The sequence below is a fragment of the Leptonychotes weddellii genome, chromosome 8, assembly GCF_054177405.1.
Source record: "Leptonychotes weddellii isolate Sample4059 chromosome 8, ASM5417740v2, whole genome shotgun sequence".
In the NCBI taxonomy this organism is placed as follows: Eukaryota; Metazoa; Chordata; class Mammalia; order Carnivora; family Phocidae; genus Leptonychotes; species Leptonychotes weddellii.
In genome coordinates, this window is record NC_138376.1 from 39643232 (window position 1) to 39661137 (window position 17906).

General features: G+C 42.6%; 1 protein-coding gene across 1 annotated transcript in view; it reads right to left on the reverse strand.

The window, feature by feature from the left end:
* PKHD1 (PKHD1 ciliary IPT domain containing fibrocystin/polyductin) overlaps nucleotides 1-17906 on the reverse strand; it is a 321184-nt gene that overhangs the window by 163701 nt on the left and 139577 nt on the right. Inside the window, exon 37 of the mRNA XM_081828411.1 lies at nucleotides 5717-5929. Coding sequence (XP_081684537.1) covers nucleotides 5717-5929 — 213 coding nt within the window. The remainder of the gene's footprint in view (nucleotides 1-5716; nucleotides 5930-17906) is intronic.

Here is a 17906-nt window from a genome sequence, read left to right on the forward strand (position 1 = left end):
AAAAAAAAAAAAAAGAAGATAGTAGGAAGGAAAAAATGAAGGGGGGAGAAATCAGAGGGGGAGACGAACCATGAGAGACTATGGACTCTGAGAAACAAACTGAGGGTTCTAGAGGGGAAGGGGTGGGAGGATGGGTTAGCCTGGTGATGGGTATTAAAGAGGGCACATTCTGCATGGAGCACTGGGTGTTATACGCAAACAATGAATCATGGAACATTACATCAAAAACTGATGATGTAATGTATGGTGATTAACATAACATAATAAAAATAAAAAGCAATAGAGCTACAAAAAAAAAAGGATGAGCTAGCAGAGTTGCTTTTAATCACCATTTTAGCAATGGAACTCTTTCTTCTAATGAAATATTACTTTGAGCTCAAACAGAGAGATAAGCAATGGATTACTTGAGCAATTTAAACCTTCACTGCTTGGCACCCAAACACTTCACTATCTGAGGAACCCCTGAAGTTCCTCCAGGAAACATCTGGATTTTGTGGAGAAGGTGAAAACCAGGAACATGCTTCTATATGCGTGTCTACTCCATGCACCCGGTACCATGCTTCAAGACCGCCCGATGCCCTTCAGCAACTAAAATAGTGCCCGTGACACCATACTTATAAAAAACATGGAATTTAAATAAAGATACTTGGTACATTTAGAAGGAAAACAAACCATATCTAAACTCGCCTATTTAGTTTTTTCCTTATTTGTTCCTACCAAATTCTTACGTTCATAACAATCGCACTAGTGTTTTCCTCAACCATGCTCCCACATACCAGCTTTGCTCAGAAACTTATGTATATTTAATGCCAGTATCTTATAATTTCTTGAAAAGGACAAAGACAGAAGTCCATTCAAGGCCATAAGACTGCTTTTTCTCCTAAGAAACTGTCAGCCAAATTTCTCAGGGAGGAACTGGAAATGAAGTGAGAGACATTGATAAATTTCCCTGCTGAACAATCAATAAAAGCCCCACCATCCTGTTAGACTCCCACTGTGGAAGCAAGGGCCGTAATTACATTGTCAAAAATTCAAGTTGCCCAGGCTGACAGCGACCCCCTTGAAAAGTGACAAGTGATTGGCACTCAGTTTGGGGTAGTGAACCTGGATTGGCAGACAGAGTGGGGAAAGAAAAAGGCACGAGTGAAATTTCCTTATTGACCACAACCAGCCAGACCCCAGACAGCCACTCTGGAGGCATCCCGAGACCCTAGAGTCACATTCAGAATCCCAGTGAGCAGCTGACAAGATCTCCTAAGCAATCTGAACCCCATCAGAGATTCCGAAGGGAATAGCCCTGCCCCAATCCACTCCCAAACCCCGAGAAAGAGAATGACGGTGTCGCATGTGTGTGCGGGTATGTGTGTGTGTGCGTGTGTGTGTGTGCATGTGTGTGTGTGCATGTGTGTGTGTGTGTACAAGTGTGTGAGAGTTTTCCTACATTAAAAGAAAAACATGAAATGTGCTTTCAACTCCATCGTTCCTTATGACAGCTTGAACAGCAAAGCCTGTTTGCTTAGCAATATGAATCCATGAGAGAAATCAGCTGGAGCAGAAGGGTTCCAGGGGGTAGCAATGAAGAAGGAGACGGGGCAGAGAGGGTGGGAAGGCCATAGTCCTGACATGCAGACCATTTGTGTGATTCTCCGTGACCCGAACTGGAGCTAAATTAGTACCCGTCAGTCAACCCTCTCACTGTTGGACGTGAGGGATAAAATGCCTCCAAAAAGACTCATTGCTGGGCAGTGCTCTGCTTCTGGCTATTCTGGGGCCCATGTAAATGGTTTCCAGAAGACTCTCTTGTAACACACCCAGGAACGGTGGTTTTCCACTGCTGGGAAGCAACTGCACAGAGATTAAAATCAAAAGGTGTTCACTGAGCGGTGGGAACAGAAGATACCTGGGAATGTTGCTAAAACCTCTCTCTTGCTCTGATCAGAAGAGGTCGACAAGGAAATTAGTAAGGAGAAAAATCTCTAGGCAGGGCTGGCCTCATGCCAAATTTTGAGAGAGAAGCCCCTCTCACTCTCTCCTCGCTAAAAGAAAATATGAGATAATTGGCATTGGGTCCTCACTGCTTTAGGGGGGTGGGGAGAATATAATAAAATAGCCGTAACTAACTCTGCTTGAGTGTTACTTTGGAGTAGTTCACAAGCAGCAAATCTACAAGGTGGGGACCATGTTTTCCTGGTTTTATGGAGCTTCATTTGCCCAAGGTCATGAGTGATTAGTGCCAGAAGTGGACAGAGTTCCGATTCCAAAACTATTAACCACTAAAAACAGCATTTCTCCAAGTGTAGTCGGTGAGCCACAGGAATCAGATCACCCGTTGAAATGCACATTTCTAGGCCCACTCGGGCCCACCAAGTCAGACTGTGCGGGTGAGGCCTAGAAACCTGGATTTTAAAAAATCCCATGGAGACAAGTCTTCTATGCACTAGGTGGTGAATCTCACTACATCATGCCAGGAAGCTGAGTGAACGCCGGGTCATTAGGGATTTAGGGTGCGAAGCAGTGAATCAAGTTGCTCACTGTTTTGCATACTTGACAGCAAAAGAAAATTAGTTTTTCCCTAAAGCCCCAGTGTCACCAGACCCATGTCTGTCCCTGGGAAAAGGCCAGGGAAATTACGTAATGATTTTAGCCATGCTATACAGCGCTGCCGGAGGGGAATCTGAGACCTCAGGTGTGCAGGAGACAGGAGAGGGGACTGATGAGCTGCAGGCTGGGCAGGGTGGGGGGGATTCTCTGACAGACACTAAGGGAAGGGAACTCTCACTCGGTGACTGTGCTCTTTTCCACACAGTGTTTCCTTCAAATGAATGAGAGGCAGCGGCATCATTTCAGAGAGGACAATAGCTTGCTTTTACAAGTGTTCACTGTGTAAGCTCTGTGGTTCTCCAGAGAGCCTAGTTACTCCCATACTGGCAGCGCTCTGGGCAAATGGGTAAACCAGTTGCTGAGGATAACCTAACACTGGGAATGCAGGAAAGGAGAGGGGGAGGAGGTGGAGGGAACAGGAGAAAGAGAAGGAAGGGAGGGAGGGAGAGGAGGTGTCTGCACTCTCAATATCCAGTAACGTCACAGGACTAAAGCTGCAACATTGATTTGTAACTTTCAGAATTCTCAAACCATCTGAGAAGCCTCTACTTTGCTTTGGTTGGCCCATATTGATTGATTATAAGCAATTGCATTAAGGATTTTCTTAACTCGGTAACTGTTTAAACACAAAGGCTTAGGAACATAGGGTACCTTGAAAATGCAGGCACATAAAGGTTTATTTATGAGCTGTTTTGCTGATCCTTCATAATAGAACATGAGCATGAGAAGGTTTGGAATGAAAGAAGCAGGCTAAAATGAATTAGGAGTCTTCACCCTTCTTTGTGTGTATTTCCATTTCTAGCAAGAGTTGAGCATCTGCATTGTATAGGACAGTGGCTCTCAAACCAGAGGACCGCTGTTAAGCTTCAGGGCTCTTCAGACGGTCCGTAGCAAATATTGATCAGTGAGTGCCCTCTTGCTGTTCTGCAGCTGTGCTTCTTCAGTGGTAAACAACAGCACGTTGGGTTGGTAGCCTAACTGGGCTGCAGGGCTGCCGCAAGCACTTGGAGACCCCGGTGATGTGCCTCATGTGGATGCTGGACCACAACATCAGTGTAAGTTCTTACTGATGAAGCTAGGAGAAAAGAGTCCTCCATAAAGCAGAACTTAAGAATCAGTACTGTAGGCATTTTAAATTTCTGTCCGGATAGTTATGGGGTTTTTTAAGCTTTACAAAATATATCCCCAGTGTGTAGCAGTCTGGCTGGTCCAAAGTCAACACTTACTAAACGCTTGATGAAAAGATTTCACTTCCTCTCGTAGGAGAGGCAGAAGACTGCATTTTAGTGAACTGTGATTGAGGCCCACAGATTATACTAGTCCCCCCTTATCTGTGGTTTGGCTTTCTGTGGTTTCAGTTACCCGTGGTCAACTGCAGTCTGAAAACAGACGATCCTCCTTCTGACCTGGTCAGAAGGTCACCAGGAGCCTAGCACTACGCCACAATGCCTACCTCATTCCCCTCACTTCATCCCCTTGTGGAGGCATTTTCTCACCTCACATGATCGCAAGAAGGGTGAGTACAGAACAGTAAGATATTTTGAGAGACCACATTCACATAACTTTCACTTCCATATATTGTTATAATTATTTTATTTTTGGTTATTGTTGTTAATCTCTTATTGTGCCTAATTTACAAAATAAACTTTATCATAGGTATGTATAGATAAAACAGAGTGTATATATGTGTGTGTATGTATATATAAATATAAATATATATATTTATATATAAATATATATTTTTATATATATAAATATATATATTTATATATATTTTTATATATAAATATATATATTTATATATTTTTTATATATATAAATATATATAAATATGGGGTTTGGTACTATCCATGGTTCCAGGCATCCACTGGGGGTTTTGGAACACACCCCCGACAGATAAGGGAGGGCTACTGTGTAATAGACAGAGCCTTGACACAGCAAAATAGCAGACCCCTCAGCATAGCTACTTGCCCACGTCTAGAGTAATTAATCTATGATAGGTAACGGGGTTTTACATTGTCATGCCAATATAGAAATGCCAACGTCAATGACATCAAGTTTTGTGGAGATTGGGCCACTATCTGCAGCCTACATTTTGATTTCCCTTTTTTCTCATGCTGTGTAACCAAAAGTATGTAAGTATCCACTGAAAGATACATAAAGCTCATCATTTTATACTTACACATTTTCCAGTTGATACCGAGGATTCTCCTGGTACACTTAGTAATTTCCTGAATCTCAAGGAAAATAAAAATGTCCATTTTGCAAAGTGGGACTAAGTGATCAGAAGACAAAACTGCAGCAGAAACACATGTAGCCTAATTCCTGTTTTGGGGGGGTTTTTTCCCCCAGAAATCCATAAGCACCCAACCTCCTGTAACAGGATTCTAAGTAGAACTCTAACTGAACGCTGCTCCCAGGAGGGGAAGACAGCCATGACAACAACAAAATAAAGTTGTCTCTATTTGATTTGTGATGCCATCAATGTAAATGGCCCATCAGTCAGTCTGCACTACACTATACTGCAGTTATAAACACCAATCTCAGTGGTTTAGGTTGACAAAATCATTGCCCATTCCCATTCAGGACAGCAGGAGGTGGGCTACAACTCTGCCCCAACTGTCCTCATTCAGGTTCCCAAGCTGAAGGAGCCGCCCCTACGTGGGACAGGCTATTCACCAGCAGAAGGAAAAGGACAAATGGCCAAAGCAGTGTGACAGCTCTCAAAACTTCTACTTGGCCATTCAGTCTATCATTTCCACTCACATTCCTTGACCAAAGCAAGTCCACGGTTGAGCTTCATGTCCCAGTGGGACAGGGAAGTATGGTCCACCCAGTGGGAGGCACTGAAAGTCACCTGGAAGTTGGTGGAGGCATATAATCCTCTTACAGGAAGGGGAGTACATACTCGGGAACCAAATATACTCTGTCTGTCACAGGACTCATAACAACTAATATTTCTTATTTAAGGAAATAGTGCCCATGCTGTCATTAACTTTGTTGTCTCAGCAACAAATAGCCAAAGATTTTTAAGAGGTTTTACCATTTGCCCATCACTAGCAGATTGTCTAGACACCGTTCTACCTCATCTCTTCTGGTCAACTGTCTCACTCACCATGCAGGGAAAGAGTTCCATTCCTCACAGCCAGGAACTTGACACCATATGGAAAGAAAGGAGTAGAGTGGGAACTTCCATAGAGTTTGATCTCAGCTTTGCCTTGGAAGGGCTTGTCCTCGGATCCAATCCGGAGCTCTCCACCATCAGTAATGAGGATGGAGTGTGCCCTAAGCTCAATGGGTCCTGGATCCATGAAAATCAGCTTGCCTCCTAATGACCAGAAAGAAGATTGTCAGTCCTTTGGAGGATAAGGTTCACCTCCTATTGATAGTGCCAACATCTGATGAAATCCTCTGCATTTATATACTTTTGCTGCAATTTAGACTTATTTTATCTTGTCCTCTCTTTTAGAAGCACAAGAGAATATGGATTGGACCCCCAAGGGTAGAAGCCCTATACTAAGCCAGTGTAGGCTAGCTATCACTATTCACTGCAACTTTATTTATGTTATTTTTAATGGTAATATCCCAAATGCCCAGCAATTTAGGGCTGGCTAAGTAAGGGAAGAGAAGGTCACCATTTTAGTCACCTAGCAGCAGACAAAAGAAGCATATAAAATTAAGTTTAGAATTACTAAGAAACAAGTGAACGAGGAATAGAAGAAAATATGTCAAAATTACAAGAATTATGGTAAAAGGAAATGTAATTAGGACTACCATCATGGCATTTGCAGCACTTTAGCTGGCCAACATCCATTTTGCTTTACTTTTGATAAGAGACCCAAATTTCCTTAAGAAATTGCTCTGTGCCACTGAACAGGGTGGAATGGGACTATCAATCACCGTATCCCATCCTACCATAGCCTAAGTCATGTACCCAGGCTTCAAATGGAAATCTGGAACAAGAGGGAATAGAAGACTGGAAATGTTTAGAGTTTAGTAATTCCAGTGGTGGCATCTAAAGGAGCCTGAAAAGAGTTGCGTTTCTGAGGCCCCCTGCCCTCACCTGCAAAGTTCCTTCAGAATACCCTGATCACTATCACTTCTACACCTGATTTTCCAGACTCTCCCCTCAATTCTGTAAGCAACCCAACATATTCTCAATAAACTTCCTTCTATAAAAGAAAGTCAGTTTCTGCTATTTATAATCAAATAATCTTAAACTGATACAGATATGTTTCCTCTATTATCCAAATTTTCTATAACATAGGAATATTATTTTATAATAAAATTATATTGTGAGAATAAATACTTAAGATATTAAAACATACTTTCACCTCTATAACACTTCTCTTTAAAAGGATTTAGAATATTTGCATTCCGTGCAGAATTTTCCCTGTAATGACAACATAATTAAAGCAGCCCATGTAAACAACCACTTTAACCTGCATGAGTTACTAAATCTATCTCCCTCCTGTATGTCGTTTGTAACAGTACAGGACGAGACTCTTCTATCCTGTAACAAAGTGGTTAGAGTTGTGACTTCATACTAGAAAAGCCAGGGGTCCTCTTTTCCACATCCTACAACAACGTCCCATCCCATTCAGAATAAAAGTCAAAGTCCTGGTACTGGGCTCCAAAAGGCCCTTCATGATTCACCACCCACCTCCAACCCCCCTGCAGCGTCATCTTGTGAGCCTCACGCCTTCCCTCACCTGCCCTGCACATGCGGGCCCGCTTGTCAGCTCTCCAGCAGGCCTCAGTTGCTCCCTTACCGCAGTGTTCTTCTGTCAGGCATCCCTGTGACTCACTCCCTGTTGTTTCCAGTCAAATGTTGACTTCTTGTGGAGGCCCTCCCTTTCCAGTCTATATAAAATAGCATGCCCTAGCCCCTTACCCAAAGACATTTTTCTTTATAACACTTACCATCAGGCATATTATATATTTACGTGTTTATTGTCTGCCCACCTCTCACTATAGGCCATGCTTTGTGAGAGCTCTTCTCTGTTTTGTTCACTTCTGTATTGCCAGTGTCTAGAACAGTGACTGATAGGTGGTTGGCACTCAATATAGAATTGTGGAGCAAATCAATATATGGTTATATCATTTTAGAGAATCTGATTTAAGTATCTGAATTTCCTTTATGGGAACACACACACACACACACACACACTCTCATTTTCTCGGAGAGGATGTTGTTATTACATGTAATCTATAAATCCATACATTGTCTCAATGAGCCAAAGGTAGGCAAAGGATGCAAAGAGGCAACATGCCAGAAAAGAAATGGCTCAAAAAGCAGATTCTTCTGTCGTAAGGAGGGTCTCAGTGAGTGAGTGGCGGTGAAAGCCAAGACTCTTCAGTTGCTAAATTTTGTCCTAAGTCCAATGCGCCAGGTTATTGAGCCGGATTGCTGTTCTCCAGAAATCACAACTGGAACGACTCAAACATGCACTGGACGAATGAGAGGGACAGAAGAAAAAGGATAACATGCATTTTGTCATTTTTGTTTACCTCTATCTTAGCACAGAGATAGTGATCAATATACATTTGGCCCCATAGTCAAATGTGGAGGCCACCTCACCGCTAACCTTCAGCTCCAACATTGCACTTTGACTCTCCTCAGCCTTCTTCATTGAGCCTTCTAGTCTCGCATCCTAAAGCCCAAGCCACACACCATCAGCGACAGTCCTAGGATCCTGACGTGGACTCGACCCCTGAAAGTGTTCTCTCCTTGCAGCCACAATTTAGAACGTGCCCCACGTGGGTATCCAGTTTCTCCCTCGGGAGGATGTGCACGGTAAAGGTCCTTCCCTCAAAGAACTACGATGAGATTTCTCGAAGTGATGCTTGTAGATCGCTGGTTTTGGGTCTGACACCTGTTAGACACTTAATGTAATGGTAGCAGTGGCTACTGTCAGACTCATCTGCTCGCCCCCCGCTGTTGCCAGTACGACTCATTTACACAGTTCCTCCAACACTCAAGCATTACCGGACCACCTCCTTGCAACGTTTCGCCACTGGCAGGCCCACCTTTCCTTCTGACACCTGGCACAGCAATCATGCACTCGGGTGAACTACCTGAGAAGCGAGCAACTCTCCTTTGACCTATAGACTTGATGCTGGAGCAGCAACACTTCCAGACTTCCAAAGGACCTACTGGCGATTTGGCCTTTAATTTTCCCTTCCACTGTCATTCCAATGGCAAGAATAATCATTAGAAATGCAATAATAATCCTTAATTCTGCTGTGAACGAGAGGAAAGAAATGTGACCTGTTTCCTAAAACTTTTCATTCCAAGCCACATGTCATTAATGTCCCAACTAATTCTCTTCAACTGGTGGGCCGTGGATTTGCATGGCATGGCATGCCTCCTCCATTACAAACAGGCAGGGAATCTGAACTGACCTTGATGAGCAAGCGGTGGAAACAGGCAGCAGAGTGTCTACTGGCCTCTGAAGGACCCTCAATAAGTCCCATAAAATTGCTGGGTCTCCCCATTACCCAGTTTCCAAATCTGTCCTACTCTGTGCCTGGGGATGGTCTGTTTTTTCATTATTCACATGCAGAACAGAACCATGCATTCACTGAGATTCCTTCCAGCTCTAGAACATTGGACATCTACATCTTCAAGAGCGCACTCGGGTGTGCCAATACTGGTGGGAACATGGAGCTTGTGTTTTCCTGACACCACCCATCCTGCAGGGGACTTTGAATTTCACTTGAGAAAAGTATCCCATACACAATCAGAAATCCAAATAATACTACACGGAAAACAAGGGTGCTAACACTTACTGAGCACCTACCCTATGTCAAAATCTTTAGACATGTTGTCTGAAATGACCATCAAAACAAGCCTACAAGGTCGATATCACACCCCTATTTTGCAGACCAGAGAGCAGGCTGGGAGAAGGGGTCTGTCTCAGCCTAAAATAAGCCAAGCCAGCATTCGAGCCCAGGACCACCTGCCAGAAGAGCTCATATTCTCTCCACTTCTGCAAACCCTCCCAGGGTGCTTTTTTATTAATTAGAATTATCATAGTTACATTTAAGGAAAAACACGTATTAGCTTAAGTTAAGTTTGCCTGTGGTTTGTTTATATACGATTTATTTTCACTTTGTTAATGTAGATATACCTCGCCTCATTCCAAACAGGATTTGAGGCAGATTACAAGGATTAGCGGGTGAATTTATAAACCTGGGCTTTGTTCCTTGTCGCATCAAGCCAACTATTCAACACACTAAAACAAATTGGTAGAAATCTAAAAATGTCATTTACTGATGGGAGCTAATAATGACGCTAATGAAGGGAGAAATCTCAGCCCAAAGAAAATGAATGATTTGTGTTGGCAAGAGTACTAAAAACAGGACTAATTAATTAATATGATAACCATTATTCCCGGCTAAAAAGCCTCCCCTCCTTCCTTGTCAGCGGCAAAGATAAAGAAATCTAGGTAAATTAAGAAGAGAGTTTGATGAGGAATTCAGCTCTTTTTAACTGCAATAATTAAAAGCGATAACCAAAATGAAAGCTTCTTAGTGTGAAGGAATGGAAGGTTTATATTCAAGCTAGCCCTGCGCCGAGGCCCTGAGTGTTGTATCCTCACACTTTATTAGCTTAAAACAAATATCCAGTGGGCCAGTGCGGAGCGTAATGGCTTCGTATGGGAGGGCAGAGGGAGGACTTTATTCCTCCACATTATAGAGCTTGACCACATTTCTGAACACTGAAATAAAGTGCAGGGCTGAAAGTGGCCTGTGGCCATGACCCTTCAATGGCTTGTTATGATTGTTCATGAAAGCCAGGTCTGTCCCACAAGTGACCTTGGGTAATTTCATAAAAATCAATCAACCATCATGATTGTTACTTCCCCTCTAAAATAAATAAATGAACACAACTTTTTTACATGTAATCACTTCTTTCCATTAAACATCCCTTTTATTTCTTTTAAAGGGAAGTCAAAGAGACTTTTAGCAGCTAGCTAACGTTTGCAAAGTACATCAAAACCCGTTTTTGGCTAACCCTACAATTAGCCATCCTCTGTAACAACCGCGAAACGATTTGTTGTACGTGTTTTGAAAAAAAAAAAGAAAGAAAGAAAGAAACACTGTTCTAGCTATTTTCCCCCTCACTGTAAAAATTTGGAGTATAAATATTTTACTGCACGACAGACTCTCAAAGAGCCGGCTATACCTTCCATCCTCAATTCTTTCCCTCCCTTTCCTTGAGCCCACCCCAGCAGGACCTTTGCCTGGCAAGTGTATCAGAACTGGACCTGTTATGGCCACAATGGCAACCACATTGCTGAATCCAAGGCCCGATGCTCTGTTCTCACCTGTCCTGAGTGGCCAGCACTATCTCACACACTCGGTCACTCCTTCTTTCTTGAAACTCCTTCCCCTCCCTTGCCAGTGCTGGTTTTCCTCCTCCCCCCCCCCAAGCCTCCCCTCCCAGCTTCCCCCACCGGATTCCTCCCGATTGTCCCAACTACTGGCACCTGGAGCATCTCCAAGTAGCAGGATTCTTGGGTGTGGGTCAAAGAATTAGGTGGATTAGAACATTTGGAAGATTGTAGAGACATAAGCTCTAGGAAGAACTTTAAGAAGTGTGAAGGTCCTGATATGAGGAATTCTTAATCGCAGGAAACAAACTGAGGGTTGCTGGAGTGGGGGGTGGGGTGGGAGGGAGGGGGTGACTGGGTGAGAGACACTGGGGAGGGTATGTGCTCTGGTAAGCGCTGTGAATTGTGCAAGACTGTTGAATCTCAGATCTGTACCTCTGAAACAAATAATGCAATATATGTTAAGAAAAAAAAAAAAAGAAGAAGGTAGCAGGAGGGGAAGAATGAAGCGGGGGAAATCGGAGGGGTAGACAAACCATGAGAGACGATGGACTCTGAAAAACAAACTGAGGGTTCTAGAGGGGAGGGGGGTGGGAGGATGGGTTAGCCTGGTAATGGGTATCGAGGAGGGCACATTCTGCATGGAGCACTGGGTGTTATGCACAAACAATGAATCATGGAACACTACATCTAAAATGAATGATGTAATGTATGGGGATTAACATAAGAATAAAAAAAATAAAAAATAAATAAAAATTAAAAAAAAAGAAGTGTGAAGGTGGTAGATGAAGATGTCATTATGTCATTTTTAGGAGACTCGGGGGAGAAAGGGTGCAGAGCAAGAGTGCACTTGTTTAGGTGAATAGCAGGTGATAAAATGAACCCAGGGAGAGTGACTCCAGGGTTAAGCAGAGGGAAAGCCAGAGGTGAATGGAGGCAAGACCCAGGCAGGCATCTGAGGACTTCAATTAACCAGATCAATCTATAACCCAAACTATATCATTCATCGCTCAAAGCCTGAACTACCTAAATTTTTATATGTAAATTATCCAGTTTACTTATTTATATTGATTAACCTCCACTCAGCTTTTTGTGTCAACCGCAAATAATTCCTTAAAATGTTTAGCAGCCTGTATCTGGTTATCTTTCCAGTTGCTATGCAGTCAAATAGATAGGGAGGCTTGTGGAATTTCCTTTCCCCGGAGAATTACAGATGACTATCCATTCTGGATGGACAGGCCCCCTCTGCCTGGGTAAGAAGGGCTGGCGGAGTGAGAGCACATTGCTGCACCCTACTGTACCACGTGGCTGGGGAGGTAGGCGTCAGGAGGAGGTGAGAGAGTGGGGGAAAAGGTAGTAGTGGGGGAAGCCAGCCACAGCCCGAAGCCTGCGTTGTGTTGGGGATGCACACAGCTTCCTTTGTTGGCTAGATCCGGATTAGGCTTGTGCCTGATCCACTGGAGCAGAGCCTGGAAGCCTTCGAGGTGGGCTTGTCCCCAGCCAGAAAGGCGGAAAATCAATTTGGCTGGCAAACGAGAGCCCCCAAGAGCTCAGTGCACGCTCCATAATCCTATCCACTAGCAGCTCAGGAAATAGATGCCTGAGCCCTCACATATTCATGGGGGATGTGAGGCATAAATCAGGCTGTAAGGACTGGGGGCAAAGGGAATGGACTCTCTGGCTGGCTACTAATTAATCAAGCACAGAACACCTAAACCTAGCAACCTGGGAGTGAGCCAGACACACACACCAGCACAGGCTGCGGCTGCTGCTTTTCCTGATGGTTTTTTGGGGGGTTTTTTTCATTTCAATTAAAATAGATATCGAATGAAATTTTCCCCCTTAGCTGATGCTGCTTATGCATCCCCCTGTTCTTCCTTTAATTAAAAAACATGCTTATTGCAATACTTGCCAGAATCACTTTAACGGTATTTTAATTGTAATGTCTCTGCCTGATTAAAAAAAGAAAATATGAACTAGAAAGTGTGGGCAAAAAGGTTCTCAGGATGCAGGAAAAGAGCCACCCACCTCCCCGAAATGGATGCCACATACTAATTCCTTAATTAGCCTGGTACGCCTGTTAAATGGGCAATGTAGAGGGGGAAAAGACATATCTGAAATAAAATCACAGACTCAGAGCCACAAACAATAGCAGTCGGGAGAAATCATTTTTAGCAGCTCCGTTTTCCCTGGCAGGACAGAGAACTACATCTAACAAAAACCACCATGCTCAGGATTGGCCCATGCAAGGTGCCGAGCCAAGTTTTCATAGCTCTTTGCAAAGGGTCGCATAGCCTTTGGGAAAAGAGTAGCAGGCCTGGGTTAATTGGCTTCCAGTCCTGACAATAATATATGGCTCCCTTTATTGTTTTAGGCTAATAGTTCTCAAACTTGAGCGTGCATCTAAATCCCCTGGAGGTCTTAAAACACAGATTGGCAGGCCTTCTGCCCAGAGGAGGTCTGCTATGGGGCCCCAACATTTGCATTTCTCGCAAGATCCCAGGTGATGCTGATGCTGCTGATTGGGGACCACACTTTGAGAACCACTACTCTAGTCAATTAAGCGATTGATCTAGGTGTCCATAGTCTTGGGCTGTTTGCTATCATCTAAAATAGGTGGAGAAATACAAGGCTGGGATTGCAGATTAATTCACTTCATCATCCAACCAACATTTGCTGTTATTTCCCAGCCTTTCTGCTAGATGTTGAAGGAAAAAAATGTGAAAAATACAGTCTCTACTACCACAAGGTCAAGGTGAAGTTTAATTGCTCCACGTGAATAAAAATACCCTGGTTTTAGTGCATTGGCCAACTTGACAGACAATGGAGAAAGAAGATAAAGATTGTGAGTCAGCTTTCACTTTTTCTATGACACATAAAACTCATTAAATTAACTTTATAAATTGATTAACTCTATATTAATTACAACATTTAAACCTATTTGTGGAAAAGAAACTACATAGAAATATTTAAAGGAACTGAAACACAGATACAAATAAATGCCTTTGTCATTACAGCTACCATTATCAATTGTTACTTAACTAAACCTTGGTTCCTTTTTTTTTTTAAGATTTTATTTATTTGTCAGAGAGAGAGAGAGTGCAAGCACAAGCAGGGGGAGCGGGAGAGGGAGAAGCAGGCTCCCCACCAAGCAAGGAGCCCAATGTGGGACTCAATCTCACGACCCTGGGATCATGACCTGAGCCGAAGGCAGTCGCTTAACCGACTGAGCCACCCAGGCATCCGAAGAAATTATTACGTCCTTTTACCAACACAGCTTCTGGCATTTAAGTACACAGGGCCCTCAGCTGTTCCATGGATTTCTAAAAAGTCACTTAAGCCCTCAGAACGAAAGCTTTTTATAAGGAGAAAAGACAAGACCAGGAAAAAAAAAAACCCACAAACAAACAAAACAAACCAACAAAAAAAACCTACCTTTTCTTTAAAGTCTGTACCAGGCAGGTAAAAATCTCCCTTGCTACCAAGTTACTCATTCATTCAAATAATCTTCTCCCTTCTACCAAAGTTCAAATTAGCATTGACCCAATCACATTTTTGAATAGCCCTCCAATTTGATATATTTCTCTAAGCAATTCAAAATGTTCCAAATATAATTGTTCTCTGAATATTATAAACATAAATTGTCTATAGCACGATAACTTCATGAGGTTTCAGGTCACGGTTGTTTCCTCATAGAATTTATTTATTTAAAAAATGAGAATACCTTCTACTTTTTCCTGACCCCCAGGAATATTACAGTACATGAGAAAGTGATGAAATGCTTGGTCTCTGATATATATTTTTTTTTAAGATTTTATTTATTTATTTGACAGAGAGAGACACAGCGAGAGAGGGGACACAAGCAGGGGGAGTGGGAGAGGGAGAAGCAGGCTCCCTGCCGAGCAGGGAGCCCGATGCGGGACTCGATCCAGGGACTCCGGGATCATGACCTGAGCCGAAGGCAGTCGCCCAACCAACTGAGCCACCCAGGCGCCCTGATATATTTTTATATGTATAAGAATCCCGGATACATAAGCATCCCAGAGTTCTAGTCCTGCTTTCAATCTGGATTAACAGGATGTGGAAATCATTAATCAACAAATGAGGTAAAGCGGTAAGGAGAGACCAAACCCTGAAGGACTCCATAAGCCATATTTAGAGGTTAGGCTTGATCTCAAAGGCTAATGGAAAGCCAGTGAAGGGTTTTAAGTAAGGAAGTTTAAAATATTTATCTTTCATTACTGAAAATATTATAGCTTCTGTGCTAGGAAGGGACTGGTCCCTTTCGGTAGCATTTTTCATGTTACAACATTCAAGTTGTCAAGACATAAAACTGTAAATTGTTTAATATCTATCTATCTGTCTGTCTGCCCATCTATGGAAAGCATGTCCTTTCTCATAGCAATGGCTTATCTTTCATTTAAGGCTAATCAAGTGTGTCTGGGACTGTTCTCTGGAGGTAAATAATGTAAGTCATTGTCTGATTGGGAAAAATAAGGGGTTTCAGAGCCAAGTGTCCCCCACAGTAAAAAGCCTTTGTCTCTGATCTCCTGATACACAAATAGTAAATGAAATTGGTCACTGTCTGGACTAATCCACTAACATTTGAGAATACCAGGAAGGACTCTGATTATAGAGAAATCCACAACTAACATTAATCTGCCTCTTTAGGCCAGAAATTCGTTCATTAGTTCACTCATTCCACAATTACTTGAATACCTACTATGTGCCTGAAGATATAATGGTCCTGCAATATAAACGTGAGCAAACACAGACCTGGTTCTTGCTTCCTTGAGCTTATAGCCTTACACCGCACCTTCTCCAAAGGTAGAAGGAATTAAAAAACACACTCTAATATTAAATATGTAGTCACCAGGAAAAGACTGACACACAGAAACACACAAGGTCAAGGGAGTTAAGGGTGGATTTCAAAAAAAAGTCCAGTTATTGCTCTCTGACGCTGACTTCTTCATCAGGCTTCCACTTCTGCCTACTGCAAAGCCCAGCGCGTTCTGGAGCACCATGCTTGAAAATACGGGGAAGAAATTACATTAACTCCTTTACTGCACTTCCCTTCTACAAAGGGGAGAGAGTCACCGTCATCTGCATTTTTCCACTTTGATTTGAGGTCCGGCACCTTACTGAAAGCTAAAGGAGAATCTGTGGCTGCCTCGAATTTCAGCTCAGGCCCCCAGTTTCCTGACCAAAATGTAATAAGCCCTGTCTGCACCTCCTGATTGCCCCTCCTGACTTGAAGGGTCCCTATGGTTCAGCCAGAAGAGGAGGCAATTCAGTCAATCTTTTTCAGCCAACTTCCATATAAATTATTTTAAATTTATAAATTTATAATTTTATAATTTACAAAATTTATATAATTTATATAACTATATATAAATTTATATAATTTATAAATTTCTAATTTATAAAAATATAAATTTATAAATTATTTTAAACATTTGTAACAAATGTTACCAGCCCCCCAAACTCCCTCATGTTGACCAAGATATTATATAGTTAAGAAAGAAATATTAATGTGGAATATTTCATTTTTAGCAAAGCTCCAGCCTGCCCGCAGATAGATTTCTTTTAAATCCGTGCTGACATCTGTGAAGTCGAAATTATAAGCAGAGGGTAATCTGCCCAGTGACTCACACAGACCTGATGCACAGAGAAACCACAAGTTCTGTCCCAGGGAAGTCCTGCCTCATGGCATTCCCAGATCACAGCACTGCAAAACGTTATCTGAAGCACACACCTACTGCAACTGAGCCTGACTCCGTACTAACTAGAAGGCACCAAGTGGAGAATCCCTGGGGTTAAAAAGGCTGTGCTGGGTACAGCACTGAGTACTTCACTCCGAACTCCTCAAATCCTTACCAAGGGTGAAGGAACTCCACAGTGAACTCGATAGTGGCTCAAGAGAAGGTGGCTCATCTCAATGGGCCAAGAATATGCATTTGCATGCCCTAGACATCCCAAATATAACAGACTAGAAAGATCTGAGCATCTTCACAACTGGAGACCACAAAAAAATGGGAGAAAATAAGACCATATGCCGAACAGCGCCAGAAAAACACGCTTCCGTGAAGTCAAAATAACAAGGAAAATGGAGACAACCAAATGGATAGACTCTGCTACTGCCATCTCTGTATCTTTCCCTCTCTTGCCATAGCAAGGAAAGCACTTCAATATGTATTCCAAAGATAACAGAAGCAAAAGCAATCCAAGGTCCTTATTACCAAGCTAATTCTTTCAGTAATCCAGTTTGCTTTGTATATGGAAGCAGCCACTATCTGTAAATAAAATTGCAACTTAGGCCTGATATTTCAGCCATCTCTTCTGTTATCCCATCAGTCCAGAAAAAAACAAAACAAAACAAAACCTGTCATTAATTGGGTGCTTACTCTGGACCAGGCCCTGTGCTAAGGGCTTTACAACATTCCCCCATCTAATAATCCTCAAAACATCCATCTGAGCTGGACAACACATCGTAGACTTGCCCCACAACAGTAAACAATAAAGGTTAGCTATCATCGTTATTGTTGCTGCTGTTAGAACAGGCATGACCCTCATGAGGAGAAATGTGAGGTTTATGGAGGCTATGCAACTTGTCTGAGGTCACAGGGCTAGTAAGAAGCAAGGCCCAGATTCAGACTCAGTTCTCTCTGGCTCAAAAGCCTGCCAAGCATTTAACTGCTTTGGTATACACCAGCAGACCAAGAAATAGAAAATCACATTAAAAGAGACCAGTGCACTATTCAGCAGCCACAGAGACTAGAAACAAGTCTCTGCTCAAGCACTGTAAAGGGATGGCATTGTAAGTAGTAAGAAACTGAAATGTCTTCCTTTTGAAAGCCCAACACCAAGGGAAGAGTGGTTTCCAGAGTTCATCCTCCCCTGATTGGCCCTTTCTTTTTTTTTTAAGATTTTATTTATTTATTTATTTATTTATTTATTTATTTATTT